The sequence below is a fragment of the Mobula birostris genome, chromosome 27, assembly GCF_030028105.1.
Source record: "Mobula birostris isolate sMobBir1 chromosome 27, sMobBir1.hap1, whole genome shotgun sequence".
Classification (NCBI taxonomy): domain Eukaryota; kingdom Metazoa; phylum Chordata; class Chondrichthyes; order Myliobatiformes; family Myliobatidae; genus Mobula; species Mobula birostris.
The window spans coordinates 2431385-2454240 of NC_092396.1; the positions used below are offsets into that span (position 1 = coordinate 2431385).

The 22856-nt window shown below is 45.7% G+C and overlaps 1 protein-coding gene across 7 annotated transcripts in view; it reads right to left on the minus strand.

The window, feature by feature from the left end:
• The window catches only part of LOC140188712 (polyhomeotic-like protein 2), a 237767-nt gene that overhangs the window by 192585 nt on the left and 22326 nt on the right, over positions 1 to 22856 (minus strand). For 6 of the 7 annotated variants that reach the window (XR_011883363.1, XM_072245266.1, XM_072245263.1 and 3 more), the window contains exon 2: positions 18820 to 18919. Coding sequence is in view for 5 of the 7 variants with exons in the window: in XM_072245266.1 (XP_072101367.1) it covers positions 18820 to 18864 (45 nt within the window). In the remaining 2 variants the exon portion in view is untranslated. Of the gene's footprint in view, positions 1 to 8376; positions 8501 to 18819; positions 18920 to 22856 lie in introns of those variants that run through there. The other variant, XM_072245265.1, reaches the window with a different exon arrangement.

A 22856-nucleotide genomic window follows, 5' to 3' on the forward strand; every position in this document is an offset into this window, starting at 1 on the left:
AAAAGTCCATCTCGTACACCCCATCCTCACCACATTCTACAGAGGTTGTATTGAGAGCATCCTGAGCAGCTGCATCACTGCCTGGTTCAGGAATTGCACCGTCTCGGATCGCAAGACCCTGCAGCGGATAGTGAGGTCAGCTGAGAAGATCATCGGGGTCTCTCTCCACGCTATTACAGACATTTACACCACATGCTGCACCCGCAAAGCAAACAGCATTGTGAAGGACCCCACGTACCCCTCATACAAACTCTTCTCCCTCCTGCCATCTGGCAAAAGGTACCGAAGCATTCGGGATCTCACGACCAGACTGTGCAACAGTTTCTTCCCCCAAGCCATCAGACTCCTCAATACTCAGAGTCCAGACTGACATCTACATCATTTATTATTATATTGTAATTTGTCCTCTACTGTGCCTATTGTCTTGTTTATTATTTATTGAACTGCCCTGCACCGTTTTGTGCGCTTTATGTAGTCCTCTGCAGGTCTGTAGTCTAGTGCAGTTTTTGCGTTGTTTTACGTAGTCTAGTGTAGCCTTGTGCTGTCTCACATTGTCTAGTGTAGTTTTGTGTTGTTTCACATAGCACCAGCGTCCTGGAGGAATATTGTTTCGTTTTTAGTGTACTGTACTAGCAGCTTATGGTCGAAATGACAATAAACTTGACTTGACTTGACTTTCGTAAAGAAGGATGGGGAAAAATTGCAGTGTCCAGATGTGCAAAGCTGATAGAGACCTATCCACACAGACTCAAGGCTGTAATCACTGCCAAAGGTGCATCTACTAAATACTGACTTGAAAGGGGCGAGTAATTATGTGATCAATTATTTTGTGTTTAATAATGTAATGAATTTAGATCACTTTGTAGTGATCTGTTTTCCCTTTGACATGAAAGATTCTTTTTCTGTTGATCAGTGTCAAAAAAGCCAAATTAAATTCACTGTGATTCAATGTTGTAAAACAATAAAACACGAAAACTTCCAAGTGGGAGGGTGGGGGAGGGTGAATACTTTTTATAGGCACTGTATGTCAGTGATAATAAACCTGATTCTGAATTTCGACAACACCACAATAAAACTACGACTGAAACTCTGGTTCAGGTTGGGCAAGGGTCCTGCTTGCAAAGCTCAGAGCTCCAACACAATGCTCTTCAGTACTCCACGAGTTGGGAAGTGTTTAACAAACAGGTCCCCACAAAGGCAGAACCCTTTTAAGAGTATCTGATTTTATACATCTGTAAGCTGGCAGACAGTGGGAGAGTTTAAAGTTTAGATTTTACAGAAAAAAAAGCACTGGCAGGATAGGTGTAGCCTCCGCTCTGTGGCCAGTCTGCAGTAATGCAGCAACCTTACAAACACGAAACAATGGTAGCACCATCACTCTCAGGATTGGAAAGCTGCGTTAACGCTCCAAATCCAGTCAGTGCAACTAAACAAAAACCCAGACCACGAAATCAACACGTCCGGTCTTTACGTGGCAGTTCTTACTGTTGAGTAACACACACACACAAAATGTCTGAAGTAACTCAGATCAGGCAGCATCTACGGAGAGGTATTAAGAAGATGAAAGTCCTCAGCCCTAAATATTGACTCTTTATTCTTCTCCACAGATGCTGCCTGACCTGCAGAGTTTTTGTTTTTGCTTGTTTGTTTATTTATTTATTTGGAGTGGAACAGATCCTTTCAGCCCAACGAGCCGTGCTGCCAGTAAACCACCGACTTAACCCTAGCCTAATCACAGGACAATTTACTTTGATCAATTAACCTGCTAACCAGTATGTCTTTGGACTGTGGGAAGAAACCGGAGCACCTGGGGGAAACCAACACGGTTCATGGGAAGGAAGGAACAAACTCCTTACTGATGATTAGGGTTGCCAACTGTCCCGTATTAGCCAGGACATCCCATATATTGGGCTAAATTGGTTTGTCACATACGGGACCGCCCTTGTCCCATATTTCCCCCACTAAGGTAGAGCGTTCCTATGAAACAGTTCGTAAGCCAAAGAAGCAATTACCATTAATTTATATGGGAAAAATTTTTGAGCGTTTCCAGACCCAAAAAATAACCTACCAAATCATACCAAATAACACATAAAACCTAAAATAATACTAACATATAGTAAAATCAGGAATGATATGATAAATACACAGCCTATATAAAGTAGAAATAATGTATGTACAGTGTAGTTTCACAGATTGGGAAGATTAAGCCAAAACCGATTTGTAGAAAAAAAAATTGACGCGTACACACATGCGCATGTCATGTATGTGCACATCACGCATGCGCACATAGGTGCCCGCACAAGGCTTCATGGTCATGGTAGTCTTTTTCAGGGTAAACATAAGTGTCCCGTATTTGACTGCTACTTTTGTCCCTTACTTGGGAGTGAGAAAGTTAGCAACCCTACTGATGACGTCTGAATTGAACTCCAAACTCTGATGCCTCAAGCTGTATTAGCAGTTTTGAGCCTCATATCTAAGAAATTATGTGCTGGCATTGGACAGAATCCAGAGGAGGTTCACAAGAAAGATACTGAAAATGAAAAGGTACAGGCTCTGGGCCTGTACTTTCTGGAATTTAAAGAATGAGGGAAGATCTCATTGAAACTTTTCAAATATTGAAGGGCCTTGACAGAGCAGATGCGTGGACGATATTTCCAATAGTGGGGGAGTCTAGGACCAGAGGACACAGCCTCAAAACGGAAGGAAGAGATGAGGAATTTCTTTAGCCAGAGGATGGTGATTCTCTGGAATTTATTGCCACAGAGGGATGTGAAGGCCTCTTTTGATACTGAGTACTCGGGTTTTAATAAGACTACCCTAAGACCCAGCAGTAACAGAAGGGAGTGCACAACACAGCCTCCGACACAGTGTCAGAGTCTACTCTGTCTGGCTTGGTCCCCCTACCTCCTGAGGACTCAAAGAGCCGGAGTGGAACAAGTCACACTCTTTCAGCATTGCCAAGGCAAGAGGAGGCTGTGAATGGCAGAGGTGCAGTGGGTCCCCGCCACCTGCCCAGGAGCAATGCCTCAGTGAGACAACAGCTCAGGACAGGGTAGCAGATCATAAGACATAAGAGCCAAATTACAGCACTAGACCCATCAAGTCTGCTCCGCTGTTCCATCATGACTGATTTATTATCCTTTTCAACCCCATTCTCCTGCCTTCTCCCTGCGATCTTCGACAACCTGACCAATCAAAAATCTATCAACCTCCACTTTGAATATACCCAATGACTTGGCCTCCACAGCCACCTGTGACAATGAATTCCACAGACTCACCATCCTCTGGCTAAACAAATTCCTCATCTCTGCTCTAAAGGGACATCCCCCTATTCCGAGGCTGTGCCTTCTGGTCCCAGACTCCCTCACTAAAGGAAACATCCTCTGCACATCCACTCTATCGAGGCTTTTCAATATTTGACAGGTTTCTATGCGATTCCCCATCATTCTTCTAAACTCCAGTGAGTATAGGTCCAGAGACATTGTAGCAGACAGTGAACACTGCAGGAGAGAACACCAGGGAGGGAAGGGGCCACGGTGGGGCAAGTCTCCAGGGCATCCAACTTGAGCTGAAAGAGGAAGAGGAAAACACGATCCATCCGAATACTCTTTCTGAACGTATCTTACAGAGAGGATTCCCGCAAAAATAACAAGGGAACAATTTCCAATGTTACTACAGAATCAGCAGCAGTCCTGTGGAGTATGGGAAATGGAACTGATGTTTAAACAAACTCACAGAGGCCAGTGAGCTACATCTCAGCTGCCCGAGCAGTCACAAGCAAGTGCGAGTAAGTCATGTGTTGGACCCAGAAGACAGGGACCTGGGCTGACTCGATAGGCCACTTGGCCTCACTCTGCTCCCTTGTCTAACGGTCTGATCTATATCCCCAATTAGCCACCATAAGACCACAAGGTATAGGAGAAGAGTTAGACCACTCACTCCATCAAGCCTGCTCTGCCATTCCATCATGGTCGATTCATTGTCTCTCTCTCTCAACCCCATTCTCCTGCCTTCTCCCCATAACCTTTGACACCCTGACTTCTGCTTTAAATACACCCAGTGACTTGGCCTCCACAGCCGACTGTGGCAATGAATTCCACAGATGCACCACCCTCTGGCTGAAGAAATTCTTCCTCATCTCTGTTCTAATGGGACGCCCCTCTATTCTCAGACAGTGCCCTTTGAACTTCCCCAACCCTACAGCGGCCAGTGTGTAGATGTTGCAGTGACAGGATTTCGTTATTGTCAGTTATAACCTTTAGGCATATCACCCAGAGCTTTCGTGTTTCTGAGAAGTGTTTTAAACCGTTCCCTCTCAGAAACATTGTTCCTTTCAATCTGCAAATAACTCCTAGTGAGTAAAGGGAGGGCACTGCACGGAGCTGGTCAGAGAACCATGTACCACAGCATTGCAAAAAACAAATTTACAATCCAAACAAGTTTTGTCTTCACTGTACATAAGCAAACACTGTATTTGTAGTCACACTAAAACACAGAGAACAAAAAAACAGTACAGGCCCTTAGGCCCACAATGTTCTGCCAGCCTTTTAACCTACTCCAAGATCAACCTAACCCTCTCATCCACGTGCCTATCTAAGAGTCTTAAATGTCCCTAATGTATCTTCCTCCACCATCATACCTGGCAGCATGTTCCATGCACCCACCACTCTGTGTCTAACAAAACATCCCCCCTATACTTTCCTCCATCACACTTAAAGTCATTCCATTTCCACGCTGGGGAAAGGTGCTGGCTGTTTGCTCCATCCTCACATTCAGATTTATTTATCACATCTACAGTGAAACGTGTTGTTTGTATTAACAACCAAACAACTTGTGCCTCTTAACATCTTACTCACCCCTCACCCTCCATTGCTCCGTGCTTCCTTGCTGATCTGGATATAGGACTCAGGAGGTGCCCGCAGTGCCAACATGCCCCTGGGGAATCTCGCCTTCAACTGAAGTCAGAGAGCTATCCAGCGGTGAAAGAGGTTTTTCAGACACTCGGCGTCGCCGGTGACGCCGAGAGTTTTTTTTAAACTTAGGGGTACAACATGGAACAGGCCCTCACAGCCCAATGAGCCACACCACCCAGCAACCCACCGATTTAACCCCAGCCTAATCACAGGACAATTTTCAATGACCATTTACCCTACTAACCCATACATTTTCGGACTGTGGGAGGAAACCAGAGCACCCGGAGGAAACCCATGCGGTCACAGGGAGAACATACAAACTTACTTACCGAGGACGCCAGAATTGAACTCTGACCTCTGACGCCCCAATCTGTAAAAGCGTTGCGCTAACTGCTGTTCTACTGTGGCTCCCCTTGTAGGCAGGCGGGGGCTGATAACCCAGACCGAACCTCGCATCAGACTTTGAGCAGTTTCCCACAGGCCAAACCGCAGTGGAGGGCTCCAGGACTACATGTGCTCATTTTTGGACACACGCCAACATCACACTTATACAAAAGAAGTGGATAATAATCAGAATGATGTAAAGCACATGGAAGTTCTAATCCAGGAAGCCCTGAATTTTAAACACAAGAGATTCTGCAGATGCTGGAAATCCAGGGCAACGCACACTAAATGCTGGAGGAGCTCAGCAGGTCAGGCAGCATCAGTGGAGACGAATGAACAGTCGACATTTCAGGCAGAGACCCTTCATCTGCAAGTTGTCCACAGTGATGGGTAGTCAGAAACAAAAATATTAAAAGAACAAAATCCACTGCTTTTTCTGTTTGGCTGTCTGTGTGATTCCTGCACTGGAGAGCTAGGAGTTTGTTCTCAAAGCCATGGCCGTATATTACACTAGCAGCCACCCTCTGCAATTAGCCAGCCACCCCATGGCAAGCGGAATCCAGGAGGGAGGTTCTCCCTGGTAGAGGAGGACTGAGCCAGTGGTCCCTGCCCTCCCGGAAGAGGAGGAAAGTCATTCAGGAGCGGGACAAGGCGAGGGTAGCAAAGCTTTGGAATGCCACTGACCCAGTCGCAATCTCGTTAAATGGCGAGCGTGAAGTCTTACAGAGCCAGCAATGACTGAATGGGGTTCAATCCCCCCCACCCCCCATTACCCCCGTTCCCCTTACAGAGTCAGCAATCACGGAATGGGGTTCAATTCCCCCCACCCATTCCCCCATTGCCTGCAAGGAGTTTGTTCATTCCTCTTGTGACCACATGGGTTACTTCCCAGTGCTCCAGTTTAATCCCACTGTCCAAAGACGTACAGCACGGGTTGGGGGTCCAGTTAGGAAGGTGGGCATGCAAGGCTGATGCCAGAAGCGTGGCAACACTTGTGGAATGCCAATCAGTGATTTCATTCGATGCAAATGACACATTTCACCGTATGTTTCGATGCACATGTGACAAAGAAAGTTAACCTTTAGCTCGCTCTCTCTCTGGAATCTGACTGAATTGAAGTACCGCTCAGTCTCACCAAATGGCTCGTGCAATGCACCTTTGGAGCCAGCGACCCAGGTTCAATTCCCACCGCTGTCTGGAAAGAGTCTGCACGTTTTTCCTGTGACTGTGTGGGTTCCCCCCGGTGCTCTGGATCCCCCCAGATGTGTACAGGTTAGGGTTAGTAAGTTGTGGGTGAGGTGCGTGCAGACGCTTGTGGATTGCCCAGCACGATCCTTGTTGATTTGATTTGACGCAAATGATGCATTTCACCGCGCACCAGTCCCTCTAATCGAAGCAGCATTCTGGTGAGCCTGTTCTACACTTTTTCCAAAGGACCATGTACAATCTCACGCAGACCATCAAAGCATTGAAATATTCAGCCAGCGTCCATGCCTTTCAAAACAGACACCCGACTCCAGCAGCTCTGAACCCAGGCAAGGTTGAAAGTCTGTCCTGACGTTCCTTCCAAAGCCATCCTCTTCCTCCCCCACTGACTTCCTCAAACTAGCAAGTCAGAACGAGAATTACAATCCGGTTTATTGTCACTCACCTACACCCAGTGGCCACACTACACCTGTACACCTACCTGCTTGTTAATGCAAATACCTAATCAGCCAATCACGTGGCAGCAACTCAATGCATAAAAGCATGCAGACATGGTCAAGAGGTTCAGTTGTTGTTCAGACCAAACATCAGAATGGGGGAAGAAATGTGATCTCACTGACTTTGACTGCAGAATGATTGTTGGTACCAGATGGAGTGGTTTGAGTATTTCAAAAAATCCTGGGACTTTCACACACAACAGTCTCTAGAGTTTACAGAGAATGACGTGAAAAACAAAAGCATCCAGTAAGCAGCAGTTCTGTGGGTGAAAACGCCTTGTTACTGAGAGAGGTCAGAGGAGAATGGCCAGACTGGTTCAAGCAGACAGGAAGGCGACAGTAACTCAAGTAACCACATATTGCAACAGTGATGTGCAAAAGAGCATCTCTGAATGCACAACATGTCCAACCTCGAAGAGGATGGGCTACAACAGCAGAAAACCATGAACGTACACACAGTACATTAGGTCAATCCTGTACCTAATAAAGTGGCCACCAAGAGTATGTGGTGAAATTTGTTTTATATACCTACACTTGGCACTTGTTGTCACCATTATGCCGCGCACTCACACATAGCACACCCTCACCAAATGAGACATAAGGTATAGGAACAGAATTAGGCCATTCGGCCCATCAAGGCTGCCCTGTCATTCCATCATGGCTGATTTATTATCCCTCTAAACTCCATTCTCTTGCTTTCTTCCCGTAACCTTTGACACCCTGACTAATCAAGAACTTATCAACCTTCAGTGTAAATATAGCCATTAACTTGGCCTCTGCAGCAAAGGATTCCACAAATTCACCACCTCAGGCTAAAGAAGTTCTTCTTCAACTTTTTTTTTCTAAATAGATATCCCTCTATTCTGAGGTTGTGTCCTCCTGTCCTAGACTCCCCCACTATAGGAAACATCCACTCTATCCGGGCCTTTCCATTATCGACAGGTTTCAATGAGATCCCCCCCCCCCCCCCATTCTTCTAAACTCCAGTGAGTACAGGCCCAGAGCCATCACACGTTCCTCATGTGTTAATCTTTTCATTCCCGGAATGATTCCTGTGATCCTTTTCTGGATCCTCTCCAACCCGCACACCAACACACTATAGGTTCCAACAATACCTCACACACAATTCAGGTGTGTACACCAAAAGAAAAGTGGAATATATGACTTTCTGCTTTGACAAAGGGCTGAAATGTCCTTTCCATCATTAAAATAATTAATATAATTTGACAGGAATAATTAGCATACGAATTGATAAAATAAAATCTTTCTTAGCTAGAAGATAGAGCACTCCGGCAACGAAATGCAAAGAAGTTGGACAGAAACCAAGCGAGCAGTCGCTGCCTGGACAACCGCCAAAAGGGAAAATAAAACTTTACCTCATGTGGCTCCAGGAATCAGGAAAACACTCGAGCTGCTAAAAGCTTCGGCCATTTAAAAATTGGGAAACAAAGCATTAATTACCCAGCATGGAGCCAGCTGTCTCATTTTAGGGAGGCTTCTGCAAGAGACCAACCCTTTCTGTACGACAGCCAAAAACCAACTGGTTGCAAGAGATTTCAGATTCGTTGCCCTGTTTCTAATGTCAATAGATGCTTAGTTCAACTGTGATAAACTGAAAAACAGGCCTTTTCCGTGGTTTCAGAGAATGTTTTGGCAGCAGATAACGTACCTCTGGAGGTCACGCGCAGTCTTTGTTCATTTATACAAGTATGTCACGAGCGAGTAATTACTGTCACAGATCCCTCTCCCACTATCATTACATTTTAATACCATGCACGTCATTTGGAGATGCCGTCATTCGGAGCAGGAACACACAGGGCTGTCGGCTCACTCTACAGCTGCTGTTTGGCAGTTTTCAAACAGCTGTGTTACTGTTTCACAGAGACACCCGGCTCCCATCATTAAAGACCCTCACCACCCAGGGTACACCCTTGTCTCATTGCCATCACCAGGGAGGAGGTACAGGAGCACGAAACCCACACTCAACGTTTCAGGAACAGTTTCTTCCCCTTTGCCATGAAGATAAGTGGAGGAGCAAATAGGCATCCGTTACTGCATTGCTGCCACAAACTAACATACCTCATGGCATTCTACCCATGGTGACCTTTCTGACCGGTTGCATCACTACAGAGAGGCCACTACACAGGATCAGAATAGGCTGTAGAAGGTTGTAAACTCAGTCAGTCTCCCCAGCATCGAGGGCGTCTTCAATAAGCGATGTGTCAAGAAGGTGACGTCCATTATTAGTGACACCCGTCACCCAGGACGTGCCCTCTTCTCATTGCTACCGTCAAGGAGGAGGTACAGGAGCCTGCAAACCCCACACTCAACGTTTCAGGAACAGCTTCTTCCCCTCTGCCACCAGATTTCTGAATGGATAATGAACCCATGAACACTACCTCAATACCTTTGCTGTCTTGCTGCACTACTTACTTGATTTTATCTCTGGCCATCTAATTAAATCTACAGTTACATTATATCTAACCTACAGTATACAGCATTTATATATGTTTATTGCAATTTATAGTATATTTTATGTATTGTACTGTACTGCTGCCGGAAGACAACAAATTTCATGATATATGTCAGCGATAATAAACCTGATTCTGGTACAAATTCAACCCGGTCTCCGGTATTTGACAGGTGCCTGTGCTCAGGGGCGTGGCATGAGATGGTCATTAAACTTCTTGGCACATCCCAACCCAGAAAGAGCTAAAATGCTCCACCCCACATGAACATCTGGGCCCCTCTTCCTGTACACTTGGCAATAAAGTCGTCCATTCCATCACGCAAATCATTCAACATATAACAAGAAAGTAAGTGGTCCCAACAGCAACCCCTGCAGAATACCTCTAGTCATGGGCAGCCCCTTTATTCCCACGCTTTGTCTCCTGCCAGTCAGCCAATCTTACATCCAAGCTAGAACCTTCCTCGTAATACCATTGGCTCTTTTCTGGTGAAGCAGCCTCACGTGTGGCTCCTTAGCAAAGACTTTCTGAAAATCCAAGTGAACAATATCCACTGATTCTCCTTTGTCTGTCCTGCTTGTTATTTCTCAAAGAATTCCAACAGGTTTGTCAGGCAAGACTTCCCTTTTCGGAAACCATACTGACTATGGCCTACTTTATCATGGGCCTCCAAGTACCCCAAAACTTCATACTTAATAATCGACTCCAACATCTTCCCAACCATTGACGTCAAGCTAATTGGCCTATAATTTCCTTTCTTCTGCCTCTCCCCCTTCTTGAACAGTGGAGTGAATCTGTATCTATCCGGTCGCTTCTGAAATGCTCCCAGAAACTCCAGCCATTGCTGCTCTGTTCTCAGCCCTACTAGTGTCCCCTTCCAACTAACTTTGGTCAGCTCCTCTCTCATGCCTCCGTAATTCCCTTTACTCCACTGTGATACTGATACATCTGACTTTATCTTCTCCCTCTCAAACTGCAGGGTGATTTATATCATATTATGATCACTGCCTCCCAAGGGTTCTTTTACCTCAGGGGTCCCCAACCTTTTTTGCACTGCGGACCGGTTTAATATTGACAATATTCTTGCGGACTGGCCGACCGGGGGGTGGGGGGGGGGGGATAGGGTAGGGTTGCCAACGAACAAGAGTAGCAGTCAAATGCGTTGTTTATCCAAAAGACTACAATGACCATGAAGCCTTGTGTGGGCACCAATGCGCACGCGTGTTGTGACCTGCCGATTCCTCCTCCTCCCCTCCCCCCCCCCCCCCCCCCCCAGCAAATCCTTTTTGGCAATTCTGCTCGGGGTGGGTGTTAATCACTACCGGAATATAGGTGACAAGTGGGTAATACACTCAATTTTGTTTCTAAAAGGGTTTATCTAACGAATTTAATATTAAACACACAGCGCATATTTTCCTCGCATGGATATAATGATAAGTCAATTATCAGGGGAGCTTGAAGTGTTGAACGAACTTCCAGTAGAAGTGGCAGAAGCAGGTTCGATATGATCATTTAAAGAAAAATTGGATCGGTATATGGACAGGAAAGGAATGGAGGGTTATGGGCTGAGTGCAGGTCGGTGGGACTAGGTGAGACTAGCGTTCGGCACGGACTAGAACGGCCGAGATGGCCTGTTTCCGTGCTGTAATTGTTATATGGTTATATAGGTCACTTATAAGTCAATAGCATCATAACATTTTAAGTAATATTTGGATATTAAACGCACAGCACATATTTTCCCCGTATGAATATATAAAATTATTGCAACACACCAATATCGCTGAATCAGTGGGAGCCCTGGGCTTGTTTCCCTGCAACAACACCGTCCTATCAAGGGGTGATGGGAGACATCGATACTCGAAGGGGGTTCCTGATGTCCAGTCTATTCCGCAGTTTAGTTTTCGTTGCATTCATTGCAGAAAACTCCGCTTCGCAGAAAAATTTTGGAAATGAAAGCAACGTTTTCAGTGCTTTCGTGGCTATCTCAGGATATTTAGCCTTGACTTTGATCCAAAGTGCCGGCAGAGATGTTATGTCAAGCATACTTTTCAGCCCGTCGTCATTTGCAAGCCCGAGGAGTTGATCGCCTTCCCACCCTGACACGGATGACGCGCGGGTCATGACCTCGCATGCGTAATAGCTGATCAGTGGCCGTGACAGGGAATGAGGAAAGGTGCAGCTGACCAAATCATATCGCTTCCTCGTGGCCCGGTACCGGTCCTCGGCCCGGTGGTTGGGGACCGCTGTTTTACCTTAAGCCCCCTAATCACCCAATCCAGAATTGCCTTTTCCCTAGTGAGCTCCACCACAAGTTGCTCTAAAAAGCCATCTCGTAAGCACTCTACAAATTCTCTCTTTGAGGGAATGTATGCCGAGCAGAGGAGCTCTCCTCTCAGGTCAATACTTTCCCCTCACCTACCTCCTCCAGATACACATTACTTGTCACAGCCTCAGAATAGAGGGACGTCCATTTGGAACTGAGATGAGGAGGAATTTCTTTAGCCAGGGGATGGTGAATCTGGAATTCATTGCACAAGGCTAAGTCATTGGGTAAACAGAAGGCACTTTGGGCCAAGATCCTTCATCAGGACTGTGCACCTCAGCCAAAAACACTGGCTGTTGATTCCCCTCGATAGATGCTGTCTGAGTTCCTTCAGCACTTTCAAGCATCTGCAGAAACTCATGTTTTTTATTAATGTTAACAAGATTTCTGGCTGATGTACTCTGCACCGTAAATACTGTACACACTGTAAATGGAAGCATGTAATGCTGAGGCTTTACAAGGCCTTGCTCAGACTGTACTTGGAGTATCGTAAGCAGTTTTGGGCCGCTTATCTAAGAAATGGCATTGGAAAGAGTCCAGAAGTTCACAATAATGATCCCCTGAAAGGGTTTACATACGAGGAGCGTTTGATTACTCCAGGGTTGTACTCGCTGTAGTTTAGAAGAACAAGGAGGGGATTTTACCAAAACTCATTAAATATTGGAAGGCCTAGATAGAATGGATGTGGAGAGGACATTTTCAATCATGAGAGAATGTAGGACCAGAAGCCACAGCCTCAGAATAGAGGGACATCCCTTTAGAACAGAGATAAGGAATTTCTTTAGGCCGAGGATGGTGAATCTATGGAATTCATTGCCACAGATGGCTGTGGAGGCCAAGTCATTCAGCCTATTTAAAATGGAGATTGATCAGTTCTTGATTAGTCAGAGTGTCAAAGGTTATGGGGAGAAGGTAGGAGAATGGGATGGAGAGGGATAATAAATCAGCCATGATTGAAAAGTGGAGCAGACTCGATGGGCCAAATGGCCTAATTCTGCTCCTATGTTGTGTGGTCTATCTGTACTGAATAACGTGACCCAGGTGGGGCAGCACAGTAGCATAGTGGTTAGCACAACGCTTTACAGTACCAGCAACCCGGGTTCAATTCTCCCACTGCCTGTAAGGAGTTTGTACGTTCTCCCCATGATCGTGTGTGTTTTCTCCGGGTGCTCCAGTTTCCTCCCACAGTCCAAAGACATACTGGCTGGTAGGGTAATTGGTCATTGTAAAGTGTCCCGTGATAAGGCTAGGATTAAATCCGGTGATCGTTGGGCGGTGTGACTCGAAGGGCCAACTCCATGCTGATTCCCAATTTTAAAAAATATTTGAAGATTGGGATCCCTGGTCTTGGTCTCCACTGCTCACATTTTAAGGTGTTTGCAGGAAGGCATAGGGGATGGGGGGGATGTCAGAGGTCGAGAGAGCTGTGTGCACAGAACTCTCTGCCAAATATTTTTACATTTTTTCTATTTTGTTTATACCTCTGACACCCAATAAACACCTTTGCACTGAATGTGCTATTGCGGCCTGCCAGCTAATCTTTAAAGTCCACCCTTCACAAGGGCACGTGGCCCTCACCAAAACCCATGATGTGGCACTACTGTACCGTTGCTCAGATAGAGGTGATCCTAATGCATCACTGGTACAGACATTGGGGCTCGAGTGCGTTAGGACACAGGACATGGAACATTACAGCACACTACAGGTCATTTGGCCCACAATTTGTGTCAATGTTTAACCTACTCCAAGATCAATCTAACCCTTCCCTCCTGCATAGCCCTCCATGTGCCCATCTCAGAGTCTCTTAAGTATGCCTAATGTCTCTACCTCTACCACCAACCCTCCACCCTGGCAGGGCATCCACTCACCCACTGCTCTCTGTGTAAAGAATTTAACCTCTGATACCCTGCGTAGTTTCATCCAATCATCTTAAAATTATGCGCCAGCTTCATCAAATTGTGTTGTCAATAATCATCGTAGTTTGATTTGAACCTGTAAATAGTGTATGAAGCCCTGATTACTGGATTCACTGTTCTAGATTGTTCAGTCATTTCCAGTACACAAGAGTAAAGGAGAACAAAATAATTGTTACCCGATCTGACGCACCACAAAAAACACAATAAGATAAAGAACACGATAATTAAAAAAACACAATAAATATAAATACATAAGATAGCCTGTATACATAGATTGATTGCATGTCCACAAAGTGACATCAAGCACAGCAGTGTCGGTAAATAATGTGACTCTGACAGGAAACGATAAAGTAGTGGTGTTTGGGGGTGTGGAGGTGTTGATCAGCCTTACTGCTTGGGGAAAGCGACTGCTTTTAACGTTGTGTTGGTGAATACTCTTTTACTTAAAAAAGACAGGACAGACACTGACGAGAGCAGTAACTAGGACAGAAAACCTGGGGAAAGCCTCAGCGGTTTATTTAGAAACAGAATTTGAAATCAATACCGTGACTGACCGTGTATGGGACAATAAGCCAAGCGTCTGCTTCACTTACTTCATGAACTGCACGGTCACCACTTCAGATGCAGATATAAATGGCTGTGACTGTCAGTGTTCAAGGACAGATTTACACAGGCACAGCAGCACTATTTACCCAGCAGCTGAGTTCCCAATCCAACCGAACAGGTCGGATGCCAATCCCTACTACAGATTACAGACAGAAGACAATAAAAAAGTGTGGAGAAAGTCACTGGGGTCTTCACCACCACCCCCCCCCCCCCACCAACTTCACTACATATGCCACTGATATTAATGCTGATTCTGATTGGATTTGAGACATTTATGGGGCATTGTGGACAAAAGGCTTGGAGAGCATTGTTGAGGATCTCCACCACCCATCCCACAATCTCTTTGAATCCCTGTCATCAGGAAGGAGGTACAGGAGCACTGGGACTAGGACTGTCAGACTGGGTAACAGCTAAGAAGCCTCAGCCTGTGAGACGAATGAATACCCTGTCTCCACCGACGTCTCGTCACCAGGACACCGAGCTGTTTACTGTTTACCTGTGCTGTGCAGTACTGTGGTAATATTTTGTTTTATGTGCTGTGTATGGACTGGAGGATCGCTGTTTCATTCAGTTGCGGACATGTACAGTCAGATGACAATAGACTTGAACTTGAATTTCAGGAATAGATGGGGCTGGATCTCAGCCGGAGATTCTCTCACACTGAAGTGGAGAGAGGGTGAGGACACTGCTGTCTGCCCACCTACCTTACCCCAAGGCAACAACCAGGAGCCCCAAAACTGCTGGGCACAGCAGGTCTGGTATGTCAGGATGTCCAGCAGCAGATGGTCTGTCCTCAATGACCTGCTGCTGAGGCGAGCAGAGACCGAAAGGAGTGAGATCAGGAGCAGGTGAAGTAGAGCAAGGGTCAGTGGGTGGGTGGGTGGGAGTATAATGGGAAGGGTACAGGTGGAAACACCCACCCTGCATGTCTGCAGGACTTCTGAAAGGACAAAGGCGGCCTGCCTGGGGTTAGAGGTTTGTCTTTGTGAGTGGGTGCGAAGGAGGAAAGGGGCTTGGCTTACTGAACATTGCGGGCATGCTATGTTGGCGCCAGAATGTATAGCATTCGCAGACTGCCCCCAGCTCAACCTTAGCCTGTGTTGGTTGTTAGTGCAAATGACAAGTCATTGTCTGTTTCAATACATACATTACAAATAAATCTGAATCTAAGGACATCAGTAATGAGTGCATTGAACACTGAGAACAGAAAAAATTTAATTGAATAACCAGCCTAGCAGACAACCATCACACCTCTTTGGATGTCCAAGTTGGGTCATTCTTCCACAAAACATGGGGCAGCCTCGCTTGTGCAAGGCCACAAATGCCCAAGCCACCAGCTTTCCATGGTCATGGACTGAAATCCCGACAACACTGCACCACATGGGCTCAGCAAAAGCTCAGCTTCTCGAGGGTGAAAAACGCTGACCTTGCCACTGATGTCCACATCTCATGCAGGAATAACAAAAAGCAAAGCCTTATCCAAGGCTGGAATGTGCTCATGCACTTGGAGGCGGGGGTTATTGAGGAGAGCTTCACTAACTCCCTCCTTCCCAAAGCACACAGTCTTTGCTTGGACAGATCACAAAAGCAAAAGGAAATAGGAGAAATGGGCCATTCATGACTGTACACCCATGATTGTGTAGCCAAGTTTCCATCAAACTCAATATGTAAGTTTGCTGATGACACAACAATTGTAGGCCATATCTCGGGTAATGATGAGTTTGAGTACAGAGAGGAAATTAAGAACCTGATGGCATGGTGCGAAGACAATAACCTATCCCTCAACATCAGCAAGACGAAAGAATTGGTTGTTGACTCCAGAAGGAGTAGCGGACCGCACGACCCAATTTACATCAGTGGTGCACAAGTGGAACAGGTCAAAAGCTTTAAGTTCCTCGGGGTCAATATCACAAATGACCTGACTTGGTCCAGTCATGCAGAGTTCACTGCCAAGAAGGCTCACCAGCGCCTTTACTTCCTGAGAAAACTAAAGAAATTTGGCCTGTCCCCTAAAACCTTCACTAATTTTTATAGATACACCGTAGAAAGCATTCTTCTAGGGTGCATCACAATCTGGTATGGAAGTTGTGCTGTCCAAGACAGAAAGAAGCTGCAGAAGATCGTGAACACGGCGCAGCACATCACACAAACCAATCTTCCATCCTTGGACTCACTTTACACCACATGCTGTCGGAGCAGTGCTGCCAGGATAATCAAGGACACGACCCACCCAGCCAACACACTTTTCGTCCCTCTTCCCTCCGGGAGAAGGCTCAGGAGCTTGAAGACTCATACGGCCAGGTTTGGGAACAGCTACTTTCCAACTGTGATAAGACTGCTGAACGGATCCTGACCCGGATCTGGGCCGTACCCTCCAAATATCCAGACCTGCCTCACGTTTTTTTTTGCACTACCTTACTTTACATTTTTCTGTTTTCTATTTATGATCTATAATTTAATTTTTTAATATTTACTAATATTTACTATTTTTAATATTTAATATTTGTAATCCAGGTAGCGGAAAGCGCAGAATCAAATATCGCTGTGATAATTGTACGTTCTAGTATCAATTGTTTGGCGACAATAAAGTAGAAGTATAAAGTATTCAGACCCTCAAACCTATCCCATTATTAAACCAAGGCAAGGAGATAACTTCATTCAACTGCACTCACACCAATACAAAACTGTTCTCACAACCCATGGACTCACCCTCAGGGACCTTGCAACTCGTGTTCTCAATCTTTATTGCTTTTTTTTTGTTATTATTATACTTTATATTTTATTGTCACCAAACAATTGATACTAGAACGTACAATCATCATAGCGATATTATTTATTTGCTGCTATTATTATTAACATTATTTTGTTTGCTGTTTTTGTTTTCTTTGAATTTACAGTGAATGCTTGCAAGAAAATGAATCTCATGGTTGTATATAGTGACATACATATACTTTGAAGTTTGAACATGACCAAGGCTGCTCTTTGATCCTGACCTTAGCTCATATTCTACTGTGCCAAAGTGCTCATTTCCTCAGACTTTCAAACATTTATCTATCACCTCTTTCAACCTCCCATTGATGCAGTCTCCACAACCCTCAGGGCCAGAGAACTCCAGAGATTCACCATTTCCTGCAAGGCAAAATTCCCTGGTGCCTCAGTTTTTACATGACTGCTGTGTTGCCTTGTCAGTCTCACTCTCAAGTTCAAAATCAAGTTTATTATCATCTGACTATACACAAGCAAAGTAAGCAACATTCCTCCGGACCACAGTGTACCCATGCAACATTTATCACACACAGCATACAAACCAAAATATTATCACAAATAATTTAATAAAATATAATTCAAAGTGCATGTAGTGCAGAGCACAGATAAACAGTAAACAGATCACTGTCCTAGTGTGAGACCTCAGTGGTGGAAGGGTGTTCATTAGTCTCACAGCCTGGGGGAAGAAGCTGTTACCCAGTCTGGCAGTCCCAGACTCTCCCAAGTTTGCAGACAACACACTGTGATTGCCTTAATTATAAACAATATCGAATCTACATATAGAGAGGTGTACAAACTGTCCGTTTGGTGCAGGAACCATAACCAATCACTCAACATCAAGACGACAAAAGAAATTATAATTGATTTCAGGAAGGCAAGAGGTCCCGGACAAGCCCCGCTGTTCATAAATGGTGAGGTAGCGGAAGTTTTAGGGGATGAACATCACCGAGGGGCTTCCTTGGTTGGTCAACGCACCTCAATAGTAGGGAAGGCACAACAGCGACTATACTACCTGAGGTGCTTAAGGAGAGCTAATCTGACCAAAAAACTGCTGGCCAACTTTTATCAGTGTGTGACAGAGAGCATACTACCATACGGGGTGACAGTGTGGGACTCTAGCTGCAGCAAGACAGATCGCAAAGCACTCCAACGGGTGAATAGGACACTCAGCACACCACTGGGGACTCAACTACTGGACCTGGAGACAATGTACAACTCTTGACGCCTATGGCGTGCTCGTAACATCATTAAAGATCCATCTCAGACACTGTCTGTTCAATCTCCTGCCATCTGGTAGGAGATACAGAAACATCTTAGCCAAGACACTAACACTGAGAAACAGCTTCTACCCAAGGGCTGTTGTACAGCTGAATAATGCGACGTCCCAGCTTGCTGGTGGCCTGTGAGTGTTATGGACTATTGAAGTCACTTACTGCATATAAATATGGGATTTTTAAAAAAAAATTAAGCCATACTGCATGTATTGTAAATATCTATTTTGCATAGACTGGAGTGGTACTGCAATCTCATTGTCCTGAGCAATAAGAATAAAGTTCTATTCAATTCATTGTTTCCTCATGGGAGATATCAACCTCTACCCAGTCATGCCTTCTTAGATCAATGTTTCAATATAATCCTACCTCATTTTTCTAAACTCTGCAGCCATTAAGAAGAAACCGTGTTGGGGTTTACAGAAAACTCTGTGCATACACAGGCAATGCGGGGAAAAGAACTACTCACATCTGGATCCTGAAAGCATCCACACTGCCAGCTTGAATCCAACATACAATTCTGCTCCTGAACATTATTCAAAGAAATCCCTCGGCCACAGTTAAAAATCCTGCAAGAAAACAGAATTAAAGATTGTAACTGAGTGACATACTTCAAGACGCTGGAGGAACTCAACAGGTCGGGCAGCATCCATGAAAAACGATCAGTCAACGTTGTGGCCCGGAACCCTTCGTCAGGACCCTTTGACCCCAGCATCTGCAGAGTATTTTGTGTTTACGACATACTTCAAGAGCTCTTGGATTAGTGTTAACCATTACACTACAGCACTATCTTAGCTTTTTACAAGAGTTTAAACATCCTTTTCCTGAAACAGGCTCTAAGCCTGTTCACCTGGCTCATTTCTGCTGTTACCTCTTAAATACACATTGCAGCTTTTGCACAGTGGTTCGTTCTTTGTCAGTCTTTATTTATGGACAGTTTTCATAAATTGTATTGCATTTCTTGATATGAATAAGATTGAGTACTATGCCACCCCTCCTAGGGCGCCTGAGACTTTTGCACAGTACAGTATTGTCAACATGGTGCGGAGAACAATTTGTAAATCTGGTAGGAGCAAAAGATTTTGGAATGATGAGGGTGGAGCACCACAGGTTGGCAGAGAACGTGTGCCAGGAGCAGGGGGTGGCATGGATGCATGCACACCCAGCCCTGAGACACCAGACAAGGTTACATAATTCCAAACGACTGGTTTATTAATCATTACAGAATGTCTCCCTGGTGCTTCCTGCTCGCTCCCCTCTCCCTTCCATTTTTCTCAAACATGATTCCCCTCTCCCTGCCCCGTTCCCACTCTCAGTCCACAACAGAGACCCATATCAGAATCAGGTTTATCATCACTCACATGTGTCAGGAAATTTGTTTTTTTTTGCAGCAGAACAGTGCAACACATAAAATTACTACAGTACTACAGAAGCCAAAAAAAAGCTGTAGGTAGAGTTCTCCACTCCCACTCCCACACTTTAGTTAGAACAGTAGGGATGCCAGGCAGGATAGTGGAATGCTCCTCCTGTGGGATGTGGGAAGGCAGGGAGACCTCCAGTGACCCTGACAACTACATCTGCGAAGAAGCGCACCCAGCTGCAGCTTCCAGCAATGCGCGCTAAGGGGCTGGATCTGGAACTAGATGAGAGCGGTTCTTCCGGGAGGCTGAGGGAGTGATAGATAGGACATACAGAGATGTACAGATGTGTGTGGAAGGGAGAAAAGGGGCTTGTTTTGCTGTTGTTGTTTTGTTGCTTGTTATGTTCTGTGTTGTTCTGCCGAGCATTGTGGGAATGCTACGTTGGTGTCGGAATGTGCGGAGACACTTGTGGGCTGCCCCGACTCATCCCCGGGTGTTGGTTATTAACACAAATGAAATATTTCACTGTGTGTGTGATAAATAAATTCGAATCTTGAATCTTAATAAATTCTCTCAACAGTAGATTGGTGGAAAATTATAATAAGCGGTACCATAGCTCACAATTTGACTCACCTTCCTACATTAGGAAGCCCACAGCACACCACAATCCATTCAACATCACCCCTTGAAGTGGCCCTCCACCCTCTGCAGACCTCTCTCCCTTTTCATCACCTCAGGAGTCGCAGCAATATCTAAAAACCGAAACCGAAATAATGCCACCAGCCTTAACGTTGAGGGAAATGTATTAAGGAACGTCAAACAATACCTAGCACAGAGTCACGCACTTACAGTAAGATACAAAGCCTTTAGCAATCAAATCAGGCAGTCTGCGGTCAGCACCATGGGGAACGTTCGAGCAGTTAGCGAAAGGCTAGCGTGGTTCCTTATTGAGATAAGGGCTCAGGAAGGCACTTCAATGTACGAGACAAAGATGATCCCATCTTAGAGTCGTAGAGCACGACAGCAAAGAAAATGCCCTTCAGCCCATCTAGTCTGTGCTGACAACAGGAATTCTGCAGATGCTGGAAATCAAGCAACACACGTCAAAGTTGCTAGTGAACGCAGCAGGCCAGGCAGCATCTCTAGGAAGAGGTACAGTCGACGTTTCAGGCCGAGACCCTTCGTCAGGACTAACTGAAGGAAGAGCTAGTAAGAGATTTGAAAGTGGGAGGGGGAGGAGGAGATCCAAAATGATAGGAAAAGACAGGAGGGGGAGGGATGGAGCCAAGAGCTGGACAGGTGATAGGCAAAAGGGATATGAGAGGATCATGGGACAGGAGGCCCAGGGAGAAAGAAAAGTGGGGGGGGGGGGAACCCAGAGGATGGGCAAGGGATATAGTCAGAGGGACAGAGGGAGAAAAAGGAGAGAGAGAGAAAGAATGTGTGTATAAAAATAAATAACAGATGGGGTACGAGGGGGAGGTGGGGCATTAGCGGAAGTTAGAGAAGTCAATGTTCATGTCATCAGGTTGGAGGCTACCCAGACGGAATATAAGGTGTTGTTCCTCCAACCTGAGTGTGGCTTCATCTTTACAGTAGAGGAGGCTGTGCCCATTCCCATTCTGGCATGTCTATCCACGGCCTCCTCTACTGTAAAGATGAAGCCACACTCAGGTTGGAGGAACAACACCTTATATTCCGTTTGGGTAGCCTCCAACCTGATGGCATGAACATTGACTTCTCTAACTTCCGCTAATGCCCCACCTCCCCCTCGTACCCCATCTGTTAATTATTTCTATATACCCATTCTCTCTCTCTCTCTCCTTTTTCTCTCTCTGTCCCTCTGACTATACCCCTTGCCCATCCTCTGGGTTTTGCCCCTGCCCCCTTGTCTTTCTCTCTGGGCCTCCTGTCCCATGATCCTCTCATATCCCTTTTGGCAATCACCTTTCCAGCTCCCGGCTCCACCCCTCCCCCTCCTGTCTTCTCCTATCATTTTGGATCTCCCCCTCCCCCTCCCACTTTCAAATCTCTTACTAACTCTTCCTTCAGTTAGTCCTGACGAAGGGTCTCGGCCTGAAACGTCGACTGTACCTATTCCTAGAGATGCGGCCTGGCCTGCTGCGTTCACCAGCAACTTTGATGTGTGTTGCTAGTCTGTGCTGAACTGTTATTCTGCCTATTCCTATTGACCTGCACCTGGACCACAACCCTTCATAATCCCTCCTATCTATCTATGTATCTAAACTTCTTTTAAATGTTGAAATCAAACCTGCATCCACCACTGCTGCCGGAAACTCGCTCTACGCTCACACCACGCTGAGTGAAGATTCCCCCTCAGGTTCCTCTTAAATATCTCACCTTTCACCCTTAACCCATGACCTTTAGTTCTAGTCTCACCCAACCTCCGTGGAAAAAGACAGCTCACATTTACCCTATTTATATCCCTCATAATTATGTATACCTCTATCAAATCTCCCCTCAGTCTCCTATGCTCCAGAGAATAAGGTCCTAACTGATTCACGCTTCCCTATAACTCAGTCGTGGATGGTGAGCAAGGTTGGGGTAAAAGGTGGAGGGGTTTACAGAGCCAGAGAGAGAGGAGAGGGGAGAGGAGACGAGGTTCAGGTAAATTGGAGACGAGACAGCTGATGCAGGACGCTGGGGCAAATATGAACTGCTGGAGGAACTCAGTGCGTTGAGCAGCAACTGCACGAGTAGTGGGTGGAGAGACAGTGATGCTTTTTGGGTTGATACCCTGCAGAGAGAAGAGGAAAATCAGCCAAAGAGCTTTGCCTGTGATGGACACACATCAAAGTTGCTGGCGAATGCAGCAGGCCAGGCAGCATCTCTAGGAAGAGGTACAGTCGACGTTTTGGGCCGAGACCCTTTGTACCTCTTCCTAGAGATGTTGCCTGGCCTGCTACGTTCACCAGCAACTTTGATGTGTGTTGCTTGAATTTCCAGCATCTGCAGAATTCCTCGTGTTTGCCTGTGATGGACTGGGTTGTATCTACCACTTTCAGGAGATACGCTATTTTATTTATTTAGGACACAGCACGAAACAGGCCCTTCTGGCCTAACGAGTCACTCTTCCCAAAACCCTAGCCTCATCACAGGAAAATTTACGATGACCAATTAACCT